The sequence below is a fragment of the Populus trichocarpa genome, chromosome 7, assembly GCF_000002775.5.
Source record: "Populus trichocarpa isolate Nisqually-1 chromosome 7, P.trichocarpa_v4.1, whole genome shotgun sequence".
NCBI classification, from domain to species: Eukaryota; Viridiplantae; Streptophyta; class Magnoliopsida; order Malpighiales; family Salicaceae; genus Populus; species Populus trichocarpa.
The window spans coordinates 4,973,391-4,991,747 of NC_037291.2; the positions used below are offsets into that span (position 1 = coordinate 4,973,391).

General features: G+C 35.5%; 3 protein-coding genes and 1 long non-coding RNA gene across 6 annotated transcripts; 2 read left to right on the forward strand and 2 right to left on the reverse strand.

Moving 5' to 3' along the window:
* The first annotated feature begins 100 nt into the window (after positions 1-100).
* On the forward strand, positions 101-4,238 carry LOC18101151 (uncharacterized). The gene is made up of 6 exons (XM_006380599.3): positions 101-268; positions 675-1,084; positions 2,139-2,449; positions 2,571-2,627; positions 3,243-3,667; positions 3,805-4,238. Exons 2-6 carry the CDS (start codon positions 693-695, stop codon positions 4,045-4,047), a joined length of 1,428 nt encoding a protein of 475 aa, XP_006380661.2. The 5' UTR covers positions 101-268; positions 675-692; the 3' UTR covers positions 4,048-4,238.
* Positions 4,239-4,640: 402 nt separating this feature from the next.
* Positions 4,641-6,817, forward strand: LOC18101150 (uncharacterized). The gene is made up of 4 exons (XM_006380598.3): positions 4,641-4,923; positions 5,126-5,246; positions 6,202-6,262; positions 6,373-6,817. The coding sequence occupies exons 1-4, from the start codon at positions 4,893-4,895 to the stop codon at positions 6,661-6,663; spliced, it is 504 nt and encodes a 167-aa protein (XP_006380660.1). The 5' UTR covers positions 4,641-4,892; the 3' UTR covers positions 6,664-6,817.
* Positions 6,818-7,017: 200 nt separating this feature from the next.
* On the reverse strand, positions 7,018-7,916 carry LOC18101149 (uncharacterized). Its single transcript, XR_002982971.2, has 2 exons — positions 7,593-7,916; positions 7,018-7,471 (listed from the first exon to the last, which is right to left on the reverse strand). It is a non-coding gene; the product is annotated as an uncharacterized LOC18101149 (long non-coding RNA).
* A 2,777-nt stretch (positions 7,917-10,693) lies between these two features.
* LOC18101148 (protein DWD HYPERSENSITIVE TO UV-B 1) lies at positions 10,694-18,320 on the reverse strand. 3 transcript variants are annotated; one of them, XM_024605523.2, is made up of 10 exons: positions 18,057-18,318; positions 17,245-17,311; positions 15,631-15,884; positions 13,933-14,353; positions 13,178-13,828; positions 12,606-13,046; positions 11,825-12,019; positions 11,644-11,700; positions 11,256-11,318; positions 10,694-11,160 (listed from the first exon to the last, which is right to left on the reverse strand). In XM_024605523.2, the coding sequence occupies exons 1-10, from the start codon at positions 18,080-18,082 to the stop codon at positions 11,080-11,082; spliced, it is 2,256 nt and encodes a 751-aa protein (XP_024461291.1). In that variant the 5' UTR covers positions 18,083-18,318; the 3' UTR covers positions 10,694-11,079. The 3 variants fall into 3 exon arrangements, 2 of the variants coding, with proteins under 2 accessions (XP_024461291.1, XP_024461288.1); XM_024605520.2 differs by having other exon boundaries at positions 13,933-14,548; XR_002982950.2 differs by having other exon boundaries at positions 11,055-11,160; positions 11,256-11,413; positions 13,933-14,548; positions 18,057-18,320.
* Positions 18,321-18,357: the final 37 nt, after the last annotated feature.

Sequence of the window (18,357 nt, forward strand, 5' to 3'; positions counted from 1 at the left end):
TATCATATTCTTATGATTTTTTTTCTTCTTAAATACAATATAAATCTAAGTGGAGCCCACTTGTATGATTCTCGTATAAGCTGTAACATATATACGAGTTCTTCCTGCGCTTCCTTATTTTCTCTCAGCTGCAGTACACTTTTTGGTCTCTTACAATTATAAAAATATTATATATAAAAAAATCCTTCTCTCTTTCTCACCGGGTCAAACCCACACCAGCGGCGAATCTTTCCTCGCCATAATCTGAGCCCCAAAAACCCTTCCTCAGGTAACTAATTGCCTGATTTATTCTCTAATCTAACTCTTAGGGTTTAGGGTTTTATTCAATTCCAATTCTAGGTTCAATAGCTTCAGTTTTCACTATTTTTTTTCTTTCTTGGTATTATCTGTATTAGATATGTAAAGTTTTGTGTAATTCCAGTGAATTCCCATAATTTCAGTGAATTCCCATAGTGAAATCTCTGTTTGGTTGCTAAAGTTGCGTTCTTTTCATTCTTATTTTATTATATTTTTCTTATCTTAGATATTATTGTTATTATTAGAATCTGTTTCTGTAATTTGGAAATCGAAAATCATAAAAAAATGATTTTTGTTCTCAAGGATATTTTACATGTTTTGAATAATGGGGTGACGATAATTGAACAGCTGAATAAGAGATTATTATTCTGTTGCAGCCATTGAGTTAAATCAACATGGGTCCTGACTTGGAGATAAAAAGCAAACAGATTGTTGCTGTGGAAGTTTCGGATAGTAAAGAGAATATAAGTGTGCGGCAAGATCCTGAAGATAATAAGGTCTTGCAATGTGCAAGTAATTGTCAGGACAAAGGCTTTCATGATGATCAAGATAAGGCAGCTGTTGGAAGTGCGGACGTGGAGGTTAATATAATTGACTGTACCAATGCCAGTGACAATGAGCAAATTGTAGCTAGATATGAGGATTCGACTGAGAGCATGAGTTCTTTTGGGGACTTGGAATCTGAGACTAAGAGTGTTTCTTCTGATACTGAAGTTGAGTCACAGTTATTTGTTGGAGGGGGATCGATCTCTATATTTGATGGATATGGTGGAGCATTTCAAATGAGGTATTTATTAGTTTGATTGATTTATTTTGTGGACGCATAATTTAGTGCTCAACTGTAAGTACGGCAACATAAGAAATCAATTAATCTAATTCTACCTCTTAGGTATTGCATCATGAAATAATAATTATGGACTATCATCAATTATCAACTTTCCTTTCTCAGTGAAATTACATAGTTGAAATTTAGTAGGGGGCAAACTTGTGCAAACCTCCATGGTTGTCATCATTGTTGTCATTGATTAACTTGCCACCTGCTATGTTAACCTGTATTTTGCAGTATGAATGGCCTTAAAACATAAATTTGGGTTAGGATTGTGAGAAAAAAGAAAATTTTAGATCCACGTAGCAAACCATCCAGTGTATGTATTTTGTTATCTTGTTTGCTGAAAGGTAGGTAATAGGCCTCTCTTTGACATTGCAGTGGAAATCATAGTAATAGTAACTTACAGCTGTGTTTTCCTAAACTCGCATCTACAGTCATAGGAGCACCAATGTTATTGTTACATTGCTGCTACCTGACCTCTCATTCTTTGAAAGGTTGTTGTAGGGTTGTAATGCTTGCCCTCTGTTAAAGTAAAAATTTCTGTTCTCATTTCCAATTTACTCCTGATGAATAAGCAGTGGCGAACATATCCACAATCAAATCATTGTATGGCCTAAATCCTTGCTATAAATTTTTATTTTTTTATCTTGCTTCTCTATTAAAGTTAAAATTTATGTTCTCATTTCCTATGTACTCCTGATGTATGAGCATTGACAGACATATCCATAATCAAATCATTGTATGGCCTAAATCCTTGCTGTAACAATTTTTATCTTGCTTCAATGAGACTGATGCGGTTCCTTCTTTTTAGTATATATTTACTAGCTGCATTTGTCACAGCCAAGTCCTCCTGAGTCTTGCATGTTTTCCTTTTTGTTTAGTATATGTAAGACAAAAGAAAAAAATCTTAAGATGTTTTCCTCAATTTTACTATGTTCGTGTGCTGTTTGCTTGATTTAGCTTTCAAATATTGTTTCCCATGCAACCTTTGTGGCTATTTTCAATTTTCCAGGAGGAAAAGATTGACAGATCATTGGAGGAGATTTATACGTCCTCTTATGTGGAGATGTAAGTGGGTAGAATTGCAAATTAAGGAATTTCAGTCCCAAGCGCTTAAGTATGACAGAGAAATTGCAGAACATGAACGGAGAAAACTATTTGATCATGAAACATTTATGGAAGAAGGTTTTCCTGTGAAGTCACTGCCATTTTCTACTTGTATGGAAAGAAAGAAAGCAATGAAGAGAAAGAAAAGAAAGAGATTTGAAGAGACTGCGGATGTAGCATCATATATGTTACAACACAACCTCTTCTCATATTATGGTATTAAAGTTGCCAATCCTTGCCTTCTGTGTTGTTTATACTCCTATTCTTACAAATATTTTGCTGTAAATGAAAAACAATAAGCCTCAACTTCCTTTTCTTTTGATTCTGTATTGAGCAGAAAATAGGAAGTCTGCTATTGATGGTGCTTCTATCGATGATGGTTGCCTTAACCTTGGTAAGGAAAAATATTATTGACTATTACTTTTTGGGAATGAATGATTTCCTGGCCAAGATCTATGAAATCCGTGCGTACTCCTATAGATATTTTATGTGGAACTTCCCAATTGCTTGCCTTACCATATAAGCTTTAGAATATGGGTTAAAATAAAAAAAATTCTAGTATGCCTAACTGACTTTATTTGCTTCTATATTTTGAGCTTTTTGTTCAGTGAAGGACTCTCATTTCAATCTCTTTAGAGGGGGGCATGTCAGGACTTTTGTGTGTATCAAAGATGTCTTGTTTGAAAGTAGCCTCATGCATGCTGTCTGTCAATAGTTTTGGTTGTTGATTTGATGCTTCTCTCCTCTGCATCATTTCATTTGTTTTTTTTTTCTTTTTTTTTAAGAAAATGTCAAAGTACTTGTCTAATTCCATGTTGACTAGGAACATTGCAATTATTCAGGTTAATGAGAGCAGTAATTTGAAATGTTATAGGTGATCCATCTGCACTCACTCACTCATATGTTCAAGACATGATTGTTCAAAAACATAAGACTATTATATGTTTCCTGATTATTGTTGTGGTTGAAAATTCTGCAAGGTTATTGGGTTCTTAATGTTCTTTTATAGGTGGTGATTTTTCAGCTAAGACAATTAATGGCAATGATGAGTTTGGATTTCAAGATGGATTGGCGTCTCTTCAGTCAAGTGATAACATCAGTGAACATATTCTTAGACAAATAGAGGTGCTAAAATCGCAAGTACATAAGTTGAAGGCCAGGGTAGACAAAGTTGCTAGTGAAAATCCTGTGAAATTCTCTTCTGTCAATGCATTGAGCTTACTTGCACCATCTGATGCTTTGACCAGTTCTGATTGCAATCCAGCTTCAGTTGCCAAAAGGGGAGATAGTACGCCTTCTAGATTGCCACATGCTGTATCTAACATGGGAAATGTTATGCCTGAAACTGCAGTTTCAAGTCATAGAGAGGCCACCTCTCGATCTGATATGATTGGGAGCACAGGCCTACTGCATGTTGGGGCTTCGTGTGGAAATGTACGTGCTTCTTCCACGATTTATAATTTACCTCATTTTCACTCATCATTGTTTGAAACTACAGTTTTAAGTCATGGAGAGGCCACTTGCTAACAATTGTTAAGTCTTATGAAGCTGTTTATTTGTCATATTTTCAGGCTGAGAAAGGAATTCTGATACATAATGCTGCAGTGAAAGAGGAGATAGGAAACTCGAAAAAATCCAATAGTGGTGTAACAGAGAAGCCTTGGGGAGTGATGGAAAAGCAAACAACCCAAGCTTCAGAACCTGAGCTGCCAAAAGAGATGCTAGTGACTCGTGCGCGTTGCGGTGGGAAATCACTTCCTAAATCCAGGCTCAATGCTTCCAATAACAAGAGAAAGCGGGGGAGGAGAAAATAAGGCTTCCCAAAAGAAAAGTTGGCACCTACTGTGATTAGAATTGTACATGCTGCTTATTCTGACTTGTCTTCTCTCTATTCTCCCCTTTATACTGCAAAATCAAGTGCATAATTCTTATTCTGTAAATCTCTCTCCATCTGCTGCCACTTTGTGCACTGTTTCTAAGTTTGAATTCTATTGTTTTGTTGTGATTCGTACTTCCATAATACATTAGTTTTTATTCATTAAAAAAGGGTTCATTAGCCATTACACATTCAAATTCTCACAGGTCTTTTTAGGCAAGCAGTGATGGTAATTAAAGAGTTGTTATAATTCAATCTGCACGAGGCTCTCATCTCCTTGCATCGAGACTTTTTGGCAAGAAGGGCATGCTAAAATAAAATGAAAGGTTGATGGCTTGACTGGGTTGCTTTCATAGTAAAATAAATGAAAGGCACGGGGTTTTTTTGTTTTGTTTTGTTTTTTTGGTCATGCTGGAGCAGTAATTTTCTGCAGCTGCACCTTTTGGTATTGAAATTGAAAGGAGGGAAGTGAAAGGGGAATTTACTTTATTTGAGGAAAGAAGTTAAGTGTAAAGAGCTTCAGAATGGAAAAGTAGGGCATTCCTGAGTTTTATCAGCAATCACACCATCTCTACTGGCTCCTCCTTGAAGCCAACGACTCTTCCAAGCCAGGAATCAGATTTCATATTAAGAAAAGAGTTGTTAGATCAGATAATGTATTCTTTGCTTGCATCGACCTCCAAACTCAACAAAATATTCCCTTTCTTTTCATCTTTATCCTCCTATTCCATTGTATAATAACCTCTCCATCGATGGATCTACTCTTGTGTTCAAGTTTGCAAAATGGGGATGATCATGAGTTTCATGGGAAAAGGTTAGCCATAGTGTGATCTAATACTGTGTAATTTTGCTGATGCTTTCCTTTTACCCCCCTTTCTTCAATTTCCCTTCGATTCCAACCTAGTTTTATTCTTCCTTTTGTTTTCGTTTCTCAAATTTAAGTGAAAGCATGAACAAGCGTTTATGTGATTGTGTTTAAGATTGTGAATAATCATGAGCCGACTGTTTGCTGGCAGGGCTGCCCATTCCTTCAACACAGATGCCGAGTTATGTGATGGGATCACTCTATAAGCAATTTGTGGACAAAAATATCAAGACATTCGATGAATTCCATGTTGCTGTTCTTGAAATCTTCAAGTAAGATTACAATTACCGCATTTTTTTTCATAAAATGTTATAAGAACACAAGTAAGAAAAAAAAATATAGAATGAAAGTTCTCATGCACGTGTCTGTCTTAGGTTTTGCCTTCTTGCATTTCTATTGTCATGATGAGTATGATGAGTATGGAGACTTACGGTTCTGTTTGTTTTTATATTTTAAAAATATTTATAAAAAAATTTATTTATTTTTATTTTAAATTAATATTTTTTTAGTGTTTTTAGATTATTTTAATGTGCTGATGTTAAAAATAATTTTTTTAAAATAAAAAAATATTATTTTAATATATTTTCAAATAAAAAAATATTTTAAAAATAATTATTACCATACTTTTAAACACCTTCTAAAACCTTGCGAGAAAGACTTATGCTGGTCCAATTTATTTATTTTTTCTATGGGGATGGACTATCCTGATTGGTAATTGCTATGATTACATAAGAAGGCTGAAGGGGCATCTCTTGTTCCTTCTTTGAAGTGATGTTTGATTAATCTATCTGGTGTAAAATGAGATTATCTCCGAGTTAATTATAACTTAGTCCCTATAGTTTGGAAAAACTAATTAATTAGTCCTTATGTATTTATTCCGCATATTTTTTCATTTATAACTTAATCCTTTTCATTTATTTCATGTTCCCTTTCAATTCCTTTTTATTTTTATTCTTATTTTATTAAATAGAAAAAAGGAAAAAAAAGAAGGTATAGGATGGAAATATTGATCAGAAAAGATTTTGTTTTTTGAAACAAAATAATACTAAATTAAATACATTCAACACTAGTCAAATGATTATTTAATTGATATTATAAAGATTAATTAATTTATTTTTGATAAACTATATATGAACCATGTTTATAACTTACTCAATTATCTCTAGTCCTATATATATATATATATTCCTTCTAACAAAATTACCCTTTTAAACAACTTTTACGCAGCACATTCAACTCGTCATTACCTGGAAAACATTATGATGTGCCCTCGAGGAAGGATGTAGAGGTTAGTTCAACCCTCAAGGATGATCTCCCTGCACATTCACATATATTCTCATTAGCTTCCAAATTCTATAAATCTCAAATTAATATACAACATTATAAACTGTCCTACAGGCTGGTTACAATGATTGGAGAGCAGCTCCAGAGTTAGAAAAGAAGGAAATGTTTATCAATTTCATGAAGGAAAAATTAAACACTGGCAAGTTAGATGACTCTACCTTTATCATTGGGCTAGCAACACCTCCAGCAGCCATGGCTGCTAAAAGAGCAGGAGAGAATGTGCCCCAGTTAGGGTTTATCAAGGCCATCCCTGATGTCATCTTTGTGCCATCCGCAACGATACTCGCCCTTGTCTCAGCTAAGCTCACTAAAAGGATGCTACAAGGAAGCCCTATAGCATCTTGATGACTTCATCATCCTAAACAAATAATTCGATTGATGTAATGCGCGCTGGCTCTACAATATTGTTGGCCATTACTTGAAAAGTTTCAAAGAGTGATTATCATTAACATTATTAACAGATTGCCTGGAGTTAATTATATTGTCCTTTTCAAGGGAATATATATATATATATATGTTTGATGATCCATATATGTGTTCATAAATTCTATTGTCAATGGGAAAAGATTAAATATCATATTAATTTATCAATGTGCATGGCACCTTCCCTTCTACAAAAACCGAGATTAAATATTTACTTTATCAGAGCTGAACAAGTCGGTGCTGTGATCAGAATGAGAAAGTATATAATAACTAAGATGCCGAGCTCAAATAAGAGTAAACTAGTACTAGGAAACCGGAGAATCACATTTTTTAAGAACTCAGCTCGTGCACAACAGTCAATGAGACAAGAAAGACCAGAAACGACGTCTACGCTATTTATTCAACATTATGGCTCTCCATCTTCTTATTACAATGCTACTAACAGTCATGAATATATATAGATTCAGTTTTTGGAAATGTCTAAGTACAAGTTGTTGCATTTTATTGAGTGAAAAGGGAAAATAAAGGTTGGGATAATGGATTTCTTAAGGGCATTTGGAGGTGCCCTTTGAGTTCAACTTGTCTCTGTAGCATGGACATTCTGACTTGTTTCCGTAAGTCCCTGAAGGCACACACTTGCAATCTTTGCAGCAGATTATACAGTAGTCATAGCAGCGTTGGTAGTATCCCGCCTTGGCACACCTAGCCTTGCACTTTGGATCACAGAAACCTGTCACGTTTTCCAAGCCAATAAATCTACAATTAGTCTGTAATAATAAATAAAAAAAACCCAATACTATAAAATATATGTGTGTGTTGTGTATAGCAGCTAGGTGAATGGTTCTGATTACTTGGAATTGCTGGGGAGGGAGGTGGAGGTGACGCGACGTGGTTGGGCACAGCCATGGTGAACCGAAGGAAAGAGGACAGGAGGACCACTGAAAGTAGCAGCAGTGCTGCAAAAGAGAGCTTCATTTTTTTATATCAGCAAGGCTTGATTTGCAGGGCTAGCTAGAGGTCACTGCTTGGGAGGTGATGGCCTTGAGGGGGTTTACAAGGGTATTTATAGTGGCCTAAGGAGACTATAAGGTAAGCCCTACGTGGGAAATTGCAAGAGATTATTAACTAATTACACATTGCGAGGAGGGTTTTTTTGGGGGCGGGGCATCGATATGGATTTGTCTCGACTTGTGTAGCCCGGCACTAGCAGGTTTCTTCTTCTTTTTGTGCCACTAGCAGCTTCCTCGCTAGGTGTTAATAAATTCAAGAACATGTACATCCACAGCATAGGTTTGGGAACTGCGGTTTTAATTAATTCTCCTCTTGCTCTTCGCAGCATTAGCATGTACGAAAAGCTGAGGCTAGTGCTAGTGGAGTTGTGATCTCCTCCTGCCAAGAATTGCTCGTGTAGCCACATGCTCGACCAAATTACATCAATTCAAAACATTGGCTATGTGAACTATAGTTTAAATAAGTAATAGTTTTTATTTATTTTTCCTTTTCTGACTGAGGCTTTTGTTTCGTGCTCTCGTGGAAGCACTCTTTGTCGGTGTTTGGGAGTGTTTCCACCGAAACGACGATCCACAGAACATAAAAATTCAATTCTTTAAGAATCACTGTTTCAACTAAGAATATTGACTGAATTCTACTATGAATGGCATTGTACATTAATGGTGTATTTCTTCATTTCGGTTATTGAAATTTATTCTTTTATAATTTTATTATTTTAAAAATATGTTTGGCAGTGTGGTAGCAGTTGCTTTTCAAATAACTTTTCGTGTCGAAATACATGTAAATAATTTTTTTTTTATTTTAAAAAAATTATTTTTGATATTAGCACATCAAAACGATCCAAAACATATAAATTATATTAAATTTTAATAATAAATTTTTTTTTAGAAACGCTGTAAGTAGTTTTATAGGTGCAGATTTTTTCCACTTTACATGCTCTTTATGATAAGTGTAAAAAACTACACCCTTTTTAATTTTTACCGATCAAAAAGCATGGAAAACTTTATTTTAGTCCTTGAAGTTTTGATTTATGTAAATATGGTCACTCTTTTAGCTTTTTATAATCTGATATAAAATTTCATTTTTTCCATGAAAACAATGCATTATTTGCCATGGGCGACTAGACCCATGAGCGACTAGGATTTTTCTTTTAGGCTAGAGGCCGGACCCTGTCTTGTTAGCATAGGCATGCCTATCCCTTAACCTTTTCTATTTTTATTTTTAAAATTCTAGAATATATATATTTTTAAAAAAAGTTATTAAAATAGTATTTAAACAATTACCTAATTACATCATTTCTAACAATTACTTTATAAACAATTATATATTAACCTAATAGACATAATTTTTCTTAAAATATTTTTTTTATTAATATTCAACAAAAATAGAATTTTTATTTTATTATTTCTATTGTTATTTTATTATTTTTTTTTTCAGATTTATTATTCTATGTCTACTCATACATGTGCAGAAAAATTATTGATTCATAATTTTTAATTTTTATTTTTTATCAAATCTTGTATTCACAGTTATAATAATTTTTTTTATTAAAAAAACAATGCTTCTAATAAAAAACAGGTTTTTATAAAAAAAAGAAATATATAAATGAGGAAAGATAATTTTTTATTAAAAAAATATTTTTTCTCTTGAATTCAAGTCATTGGAATTTTTACGAATACTTTTATTGTTATTAGTTTTAATTCAGTAAATCATGCTACCAATAAAACAAAGATGTTACTGTCAAAAAAGAATTATATGAAGAAAAAAAATATATTTAAAAAATAATCATCGTCATGGTGGGGTCATAATACTAAAGAAATTGTCAGATGCAATATTGTTTACTTCAACTTATTTGCTGAAGTTTCTAGTTGCCAGTGGTAAAAAGGGTCGCCACCGCGGGCACTCACACCAATTTCTTTATAATTTCCATGCCCACTTGAAACAGCTGTGATGGGCTCACTGCAAGCTGTAATGGCTTTCTCCAATGCGCCTCAATTGCATTGCAATTTTTTAACTGTTTATAGGGTTTGGTAAAGACTTGGATTTCAAACCTTAGAATAAGAGAGAACAAAGATATAAGAACTGAGAGAGACTTGCAGGCTGTGTGGCATCTCTCAACTTGCACTTGTTTTCTATTGTTATTTCTTTACCAGTGGCTTCTCAGGGAAACACATCCTGTGCTGCTTCCTTGAGGCAATGGCTCGTATTCTGTAAACAAATTCGAAAAAAGAAGAGCACAAGAGAGACAGAACAGGCTAGCAAGTCCTTCATGGGCTGCCTTGAAGAGAAAATTACTAAATTATAGAAAGAAACTGCATCCTATGTCAGAAAATCATGAAAGAAATCGTGTATGCGGTGCATCCCACTTGGTATTTTGTGTGCCTGGTTGGCCTTGCACATCAGTAGTTCGGGCTTTTCATCCTTGTCAGGAGGTTTGCTTGCTTCATGTTCTTATTCCAGGGAACCAGATGTAAGGAAAATCACCTCATGTCAAGCACATGATTCCGAGACTCATGCGCAGAATCACAAGACCTGAAAACAAGGCTGAAAAGATGCTTGTAACAACAGCAAACAATATTCTGTGTAAATGCATTGTAAACATTAGGATTGGTTTTAGCTTCCTTCCTAGATTAGAATCTATTCATCTGTATATATACTGATACAATTCACCGTAAGACGGATTGGGAAAAACTTCTTTGAAGATCAATAAGAGTTTTAGCATTTCGATCTCTTCAAATCTTCATTACCAAATCTCAATAAAGGAAACAAAATGCCTTCGATGCTAAAAGGAAAAAATTCGAACTACCGGTGCAAGGCTCTTTATTATCTGTCATAGCCATAGGGATTGAAGAGCATGACTTCTGCCAAGAATGACGATATAAAAAGTAGACAAATAAGGGGAGAAACTTTGCACTTGAGTGCATGACATCAACAACAACAGTTAGGAATACAATTTTGTGATCATTATCAAGAGGCAGAGCTTATCAAATGACTATTTTACTCTCAAGCTATGGAAAGTTGATACACTTTTTTTTATCTTTTTTTGAATTCAAGCATGGACCTCCTTAAATCAGAGAAACAAGTTCTCAAATTTAGAACCGTAGCACTCAAGCTGTAGAAGGGTCATTGCCCTGATGAAACCAGTCCTGCACAACCTACATGGCAGCAGAACTTGGTGCACAATTAGACGAGGCCCTACTTTGTCGTGTAATTTTTCTCAACTCCTAAAAAAACAGAGAAAGGCGACATAGCTCCCCTTTGCAATACATACACGGGGTAGATACATAACTATACATGCAAGCTTTACTGTGTAATTAAATACCAACGTCAACCTCCCAGGAAGGTGGATCGGATGTTTTGACCGTGAGAATGCTCTTCGGTGCCATGGCTGGAAGCTAGTAAATTGACCTGCACAAGGATCTCAATAGTTTCAGCTACTGCAAATGACCTCTAAGCTTTAACACTGTCAAACAACATCAAGCACTGGTGGTTGCAGAAGTTACCTTGATGATTTCCCACTTAGAACATGGACGTTTAGAGGCTGTTAACACACTCATGTGGAAAAGCTGCATTTGGGAACACGACTAATAAATGTTTCATACCAGAAAATGCTTCACAATGATATCTTGATTCCACATAAAACAAAGATAATGCCTAGATCCTGAAAAACATGAATATTCTGGGTTTTTCAGCAAATAAATGTATAACTGCTGCATATATGTACACTAGAAATGAAAACCGCGCAAGAAATTTGAATTTGGACTTGTGGTTGGCATTTCTTTCAATGATGAATATTTTAATCCTTGCGAATATCTAAATCTGAAAGAAAATCTTATTGATCAAGAAAATGAGAAAATAGCAAGCACAATAATTTTTCAGCAAAAAACTTACTCTGAAAGGATCACCCCTTAAGGATTGAACAAACAGAGAATTCCCAGATTCCACATCCTGCAGAGAAACAAGAGCCACGTCAAATTCCTTGTCATTTGTCACAAATAAGAGTTGTGCAGAGAAGTAATGGACTCAAGTGAATGATACAAAAATGGAATTTAAGAATCTATCATTGGCATACCTCCAGATAAAAGTCCCTAAGTCGCCTTCCAGTTTGAGTACAACAGATTCGGACAACATTTTCATCACAACTTCCACTAATGATGTAGTCACTTCCATTAATGTAGTAGGAGCGGGTATAGTTATGAGCACTTCCTGTTGAAGCTATCTTGAAATCCATGTGAAGCCTCCCATCTACTGCCAGAAGTTGCTTGACCTGACACCAGAAACAACAGGTTCATTATTGTCGGATAAAGGGAGAAAAAGGACATCCTGAAACCTAAAGCAGCATCTTGCATTTGATGATACATTGGTGACATCTAAAGTGAGATGGGTTAAACGGTGAGGTCGAATTGGAAGATTTTATTGACGACCATGCTCATTCGAACAAACCCTTTCAAGAACCATGGAATCCATATTCGCTCTGTTAGAATAATGAAACTTTTGCTAAATACTCTACAGTATATTTTTAGAAGTGTACTGTATGCATGCAAGTAGTATGTACTTGTATTTTGGGAGCTAATCTGATATAAAATCTAATATGTATGAAGATTAATTTATTGCAGGAGTACAAGTTAGTAGCATGTCAGATTAGGTAACCTAGCTCTCTCTAGATATATCAGTTATGTAACCTGCAAGTGGACAAACAGAAGTGAAAGACTAGAAATTTCCGCTCCAACTTTTCTCTCTAGTCTGTGTTTCAAGTTCAAAAACCAAACACACTCATGTGATCAGAAATTTAGAATTAGTTAGTAGTTTCTCCAAATATCACTTGAGTATATACGTAATCTAACAAGGAATACCTCATTATCAACAGCTGATACAAGCAGATAGCGATCATCTGGTGAAAAGCAAACCATCACATTTCCACTTGAGCTTGATGCTGTATAGCATGGCCACTGTGGTTTCTGTCTCAAATCCCACAGCTTGACATCATGGTCGAATGAGGAAGTGGCAAACAAGAAGGGGGAATGGTGTGCAAATTTCACGACATTAATGGGTTCTCGATGCATATTAGTAAATAGATGTAAACGTTTTCCACTAAAGATGTCATATAGAGCAACATCTTTTGAGTACCCGCTAGCCAAAAACTGATCATCTCCAGAATTGACATGAACAGAAGTCAATTGGTCAAAGTCATCAAAAGTGACCACACCAGCACTGCAATTTACATCACTGACTATTGGCGGTATATGACTGATGTCAAACAACTTCAAGCAACCATTATCAGAACCAGCAAGCAGCTGCTAACACACATAAAAGATGATCAGCAACTGCCACATTTATGAGAATCAAAATGTAAGATGATTTCAAAATCTAAATAATAACGAAAAAGTTAAGATGTTGCTACAAATAATTTATTGGTAACACATACCTTTGAAGGATACTTCTTGAGCCAACAGAGACCCAAAACGCTGTTCATGTTGTTAGCAGATGGAACATAACCAACTAGCTTCCCACTTTCATGATTGATTACAACAACTTCACCATCAAGAGTTCCATAAACCATCAGACGAGAATCAGATGGATGGTATTCAAACTGCCTTGCACGAAGCCTCTTACTTCCTTCTTTATATATATGGCTAAAGGTGTGCAAAGGATGCAACAAAGGCCATGCAGCAGACCCAAGTTTGGCAGCGGTAAGAGACCTTGAGAAGTGACATGGACTCTTTCCATAATGGCATGATTGCTTGAACTTTGAGAAATTTGGGCAGGAAGCACCCGTTGTTCCCATCTCACGCTTCTGCAGAACAGTAACAACACTTTGTTTGTTCTGTCGTTTATATGGTAAGTACTCATAGTATTTTGAAAAAATAGTTCTTCCCATTTCTCTGTCCATCTTTGTAATGGAAAAATTATCTAAAACCTCCAAACGAGGCAACAAAGCAACCATGTATTCCCTATAATGTTTCTCAAAGCAAATGGGTGAAGGATGATGTGAAATATAGTTCTTTAATGAGGTAGGGCGGCCATTCTTCAAGTCCCACATATGTGCTCTTGCAAGGATCTCCTCTTTGTCTGTAATCTATAATCCGCAAAAAAGAGACCTGTTAGACAAACTAAAAAAAAGACTCATCACAGCACTCAATAATTTAAAATTTTCCCTTCCTAACCAGCAAATCCTCTTACCTTGTTTTCCAAATTTGATAGTCCATTCAAATTGGGTGGGAAATCAGATGATATTTCTATTGAACCTACTCTCTGAAGGCAGCTTGAAATTTCAACTTTACTGATATGCGATAAATTATCAAATTTTCCAGACCCTTCCTTGATCAAAGCTGAACCTGTGAGAGAAAGTAAGTCCCCGCAATTCTCTTTAGCATGGAAACCTTGAAATGTAGCATCTCTAATGCTGATAGATGATGTCTCACTGGATAGACACATATTCAATGGTGCTGAACCAAGTTTCTCAAATGCAATTCTTGCTTTGTCACCAAACGATGCAGGACATGGTCCAGTATCCTTGCAACATAAGCAATTTTGGAACCGTAGTTCTACTAAGGAAGGAAGTTTTGATAGAGCAGCAGTGGTTGTCCAGAGATTTGCTACCCTAGTCTCACACATTGAGAGACGCATCAGACTTGGCATGCAAGAAAAACAGTCTTTATCCAAACTACCAATTGAAGTGCAAAAATCCAAATTCAAGGTGTGTAGTTGCATAAATGTTCCAGCCATGTTGAGCTTTTGGATATGAGTAGACCTCATGTTTAGAATATGACACGCTAGGCCATGATGACACAAATTCCTGGAAAGATCCCAAATTACAGGATGTTGAAACGTAAATAAATGTAGAGTACCACACACACAAGGATGATGAAACTTCACCCTCCTCAAGTAGAGTTGATTAGCCATGCATGTCATTTCCACGCATAAGATGATGGACAAGAAGCACTTCATTACAATAAACTAAATTAAGTAATGCAAATGCACCAAGAAACGGATTACATAATTATGGTGGCCAGTGGAGATCCCTTGGAAGGGCCCAGAGTGGCTAGGACCCTCCCTGACCTAAGAAATTTTCCCTAGGATATTATAGCTTTGCTCCTCATATTTACATCATTCAAAAAAGTCCTTTTATAAAAATTATAATGTATATTTTTATCAACTGCCCTCCTTAAAAAAGTAGTTGTGTACTGCCACTGTTGCTGGGTCCTGAGATGGGTATTTCAACCAAAGTCTGGACCTTTAGCATTTCCACATTGAGGGAATACTGATAAGACTTAACATGACATTTGCGTTCTTGGCAAAACAAGGGTTTACCATTACACAAATTTATCTATTCACCAAGTGTAGTTTCCATTATCAGTATATCTATTCTATCAATTTAGGGCATAAAATGGCAAATTCCCAGGCAAATCTGCCAGCCCAAATTCTTAAACCTTTCCCCCTTTGCACTAGTTCTTATAGACTGAAAATTTCCACAAGCGAGATCTGCTGCTTTTTTCCCTCTACTTTTAAGAACTCAAACTGAATTTCTCCCATTAAATTGGTCCAAATTGCACTCTCTTCTTGCATTCATATTATTCTCCAACATCCATAGTCTTGTTTCCATCGTTATATTCTTTTCGAAGGCCAACATACACTGGAGAGTGGAATTTTCCAATTACAGTGATTTTATATCAAAATTTTAAAATAAGTTATGAGAGCTTCATGCCTCAACATCAAATTTCTTCCCCCCGCCACCTTTTTTAAATTCAAGAAGGGAAAAATCTAAAAATTAAATGAAACTTAATGATAGATAATGAAGTGAAATTATAGAAAATGAAAGGCAAATTATCCTAGAAAAAATTATTCAGAAGTGAGGCATAAGAAGGTGATAATACTAACTGCAAAAAGTTCTCTTCCGGGGACATGTCATGGAGATCAACTACTCGGAGTTTCAGATTGATAGTCTGCAACAAAGGCATAACATATTCTTCATTGAAATTGCAAGGTGATTCATGAAGTATGTCGACTGCATCAACATCAGAAGAGTCTATTGCCAGGAACACATCAATCAGGGGATAAATATCAGCATTACATAGCTGATTCAGAAAGAACTTAATGCTGCACTTCCCTAGTTCGGACTTCTGGATTTCAGCCTATATAATGAAAAGAAAAATTGTAATTCAAGTGTCTGGTGCCTTCAGTGCTAAAAATGCATGAGTTTACAAAAATTATTGAAGCATGTATCAACAGGCTTGAGAAGTCAAAAATTTAAGGTGTAAAATTCTAGTATCGCTCAGTAGGATGCAAATGTTATTCTTTAAAATGTGAACACACAACATGAGCCATAAGTTCTTTCATTCATTTATGAGAAGATGATTGATCTAAGATACTCATCAGTAGAAGCACCACAAATTAATTGTAAACTAACAATCAGCAAAAGGTCTGTACACGAATGCCAGAGAAGTGGTCTGAAAGAAGTTTAGTATTGAGTGGATTATTATACAGAGCCATCCTTTTCGACAAGTACTAAGCTGATCAAAAGGCTGTAGTTATATTAGTTCATCCATACAGGCATTATAGCAGACTATATTGATAATATTTCAGGATCGATGTAATATTAGTTTCACTGCTAATTCCTTAACAAGAAAAAGATACATTATTCAAGCATTTCGAAAAACAACATTAGATTCAGTTATATACAAGTCCTTAAAAGGTTAATAAAGGCCTTGCACCTTAACCTTTGACCACCATATTCTACATCAATAGTCAACTCTGAATGTTCAGACGAACTAAGACTTGTGAATAAAGAAGTTTTCATCAACCTACTTCCTCTAAGAGCTGGTCTTATTACTAGCAAAATATTTCTGCTAAACTGATGGATGATATTCTCTTCGATTGAACATCTTCAACTCATGCCTGCAAATCCTGTCTAAAACATACAAATTAAGCAGAGCTGCTTGGTTTTAAGGACAAAGTTAAATTATTCCGAGAACAGCTTCAGAACACGATACATTTAGCTAGTGCTTGCAGAGGAGTGCAGTTATATTATATTGGATTACTACATTACTGAGCCTATAAATACAGAATACAGAAAAGTCTAGCTGGTATCACCATATAGCAACAGAATTATCATTGCAGTTGCAGTCCTTAGGCAACATTTCTGCACCATTCTCGTCTGTAGCCCACTATCTAGTTAGTGCACGGTGCTATTCTTTTCCAACCTTCACTGGCTTCTATTACTTCTGGAGAGTGCACTTCTTAGGTGATGCAAACACTGAAATCAAAATGATCCAGCCGCTGGAAACTTTTCACAGCCATCTACAATTTGCTTACTTTCTAGTATCTTTCATTGATAAACTAGAAAGCCATAGATTTTAACTATATTATCTCAAAGTGTCAAGTAACATCGAAAGGGAAAGGCAGATCAAAGTAAAATCTCATATAAGAACTTTTAAGAAATAAGAATATTCATAGGAACAACAATAGAAAATGAGTGCAAGTTTATTAAAAGACCTTATAAAACCATGACAAAACTGCAGAGTTGGGTAGCACTTCATGCTTCTTGCAAGAATCAAGGTACCTGGAACCAAAAAGACAAGTAGAAAACAATAAAGGTCAACAATAAAGACCTTGTGAACAAAAGAGCCATGCACCAAGCCGTCCATCAAGCCATCAAATCCTTCGGACCATTAACTGATGGGAAGTTGCATGTCCACACAAAAGAGTTTCATAGATGTAGTAATGAAATTTACAATTTTTTAAGCTTACAAACTACTCGTGAATTAAGTTTCGACCATATTAGACTAGATTTATTGCATCAAAGGCAGCAGAGGAAGATCAAATTTTGCCGGACACCGCTAACAAATTAACTTTCCATAATGGACTTAATAGGACACTGGACGGAGAAAGAATAAAGGAAGGGTAAGCTTTATATATATTAGTGGTTTATTATGCAAAGATATTAAACTTGGAATAAATAAAAAAAGATATAAATGATTTTTTTGTTTTCGTTCTTGTGGGTATCCACAAAGGAACACCCTTCTGCTAAATTTCAAACTTTTCTTGACATAAATTAGCTCGAAATCTATCAAAACTCAATTCTCTGGCCAAGAATTTTTCAGCATCTTCTTTGCTTCTTTTCAACAACTCCATATAACCATATATATGATACGAAAACTTGACCCCCAACCCCCAAGGCTACACAATCTTTAACAATTTAGTCCCCTTATACTGAAGCAAGAACAACAGAAACAAAAGTCATTAAAGCAAATAGACAGAGACAGGCATGGAGAAAGTAAAAGGAAACCAAACAAAAAGAAAGATACCGAGATTGTAAGCTGGAGACATCCATTGATGGAAATGATGGGCTCTGCTTCACGTATGCCACATACGCAGTTCATCCACAACAGAAATACAGAACTGAAGTTGCAAGAGGGAATTAAGATTCCTGTGCTATGACCAAAGGAAGGGTACGTATTGGCGGTTGTATAAGCGAAGTGGCTTCTCGATACCAAATGGATAGGCAGAAGACTACTGCTCATATCATATCAGTTGTGAATAAGTCAAATCTCCATTAACGTGTCTGTGGGCTCATGGCAGACAGTGATGTCTGAGCTATATCTTATT

Coding starts and splice junctions, on each gene's coding strand:
- LOC18101150 (XM_006380598.3), top strand. CDS start 4,893: ATGGGGATGATCATGAGTTTCATGGGAAAAG. Junction 4,924..5,125: donor CATGAGTTTCATGGGAAAAG/GTTAGCCATAGT, acceptor GTTTGCTGGCAG/GGCTGCCCATTCCTTCAACA. Junction 5,247..6,201: donor GCTGTTCTTGAAATCTTCAA/GTAAGATTACAA, acceptor ACTTTTACGCAG/CACATTCAACTCGTCATTAC.
- LOC18101151 (XM_006380599.3), top strand. CDS start 693: ATGGGTCCTGACTTGGAGATAAAAAGCAAACAGATTGTTGCTGTGGAA. Junction 2,628..3,242: donor TGATGGTTGCCTTAACCTTG/GTAAGGAAAAAT, acceptor GTTCTTTTATAG/GTGGTGATTTTTCAGCTAAG. Junction 3,668..3,804: donor TTGGGGCTTCGTGTGGAAAT/GTACGTGCTTCT, acceptor TCATATTTTCAG/GCTGAGAAAGGAATTCTGAT.
- LOC18101148 (XM_024605520.2), bottom strand. CDS start 18,082: ATGGATGTCTCCAGCTTACAATCTCG. Junction 13,047..13,177: donor TCAAGAAGTATCCTTCAAAG/GTATGTGTTACC, acceptor GTGTGTTAGCAG/CTGCTTGCTGGTTCTGATAA. Junction 12,020..12,605: donor TATCAGCTGTTGATAATGAG/GTATTCCTTGTT, acceptor TTCTGGTGTCAG/GTCAAGCAACTTCTGGCAGT.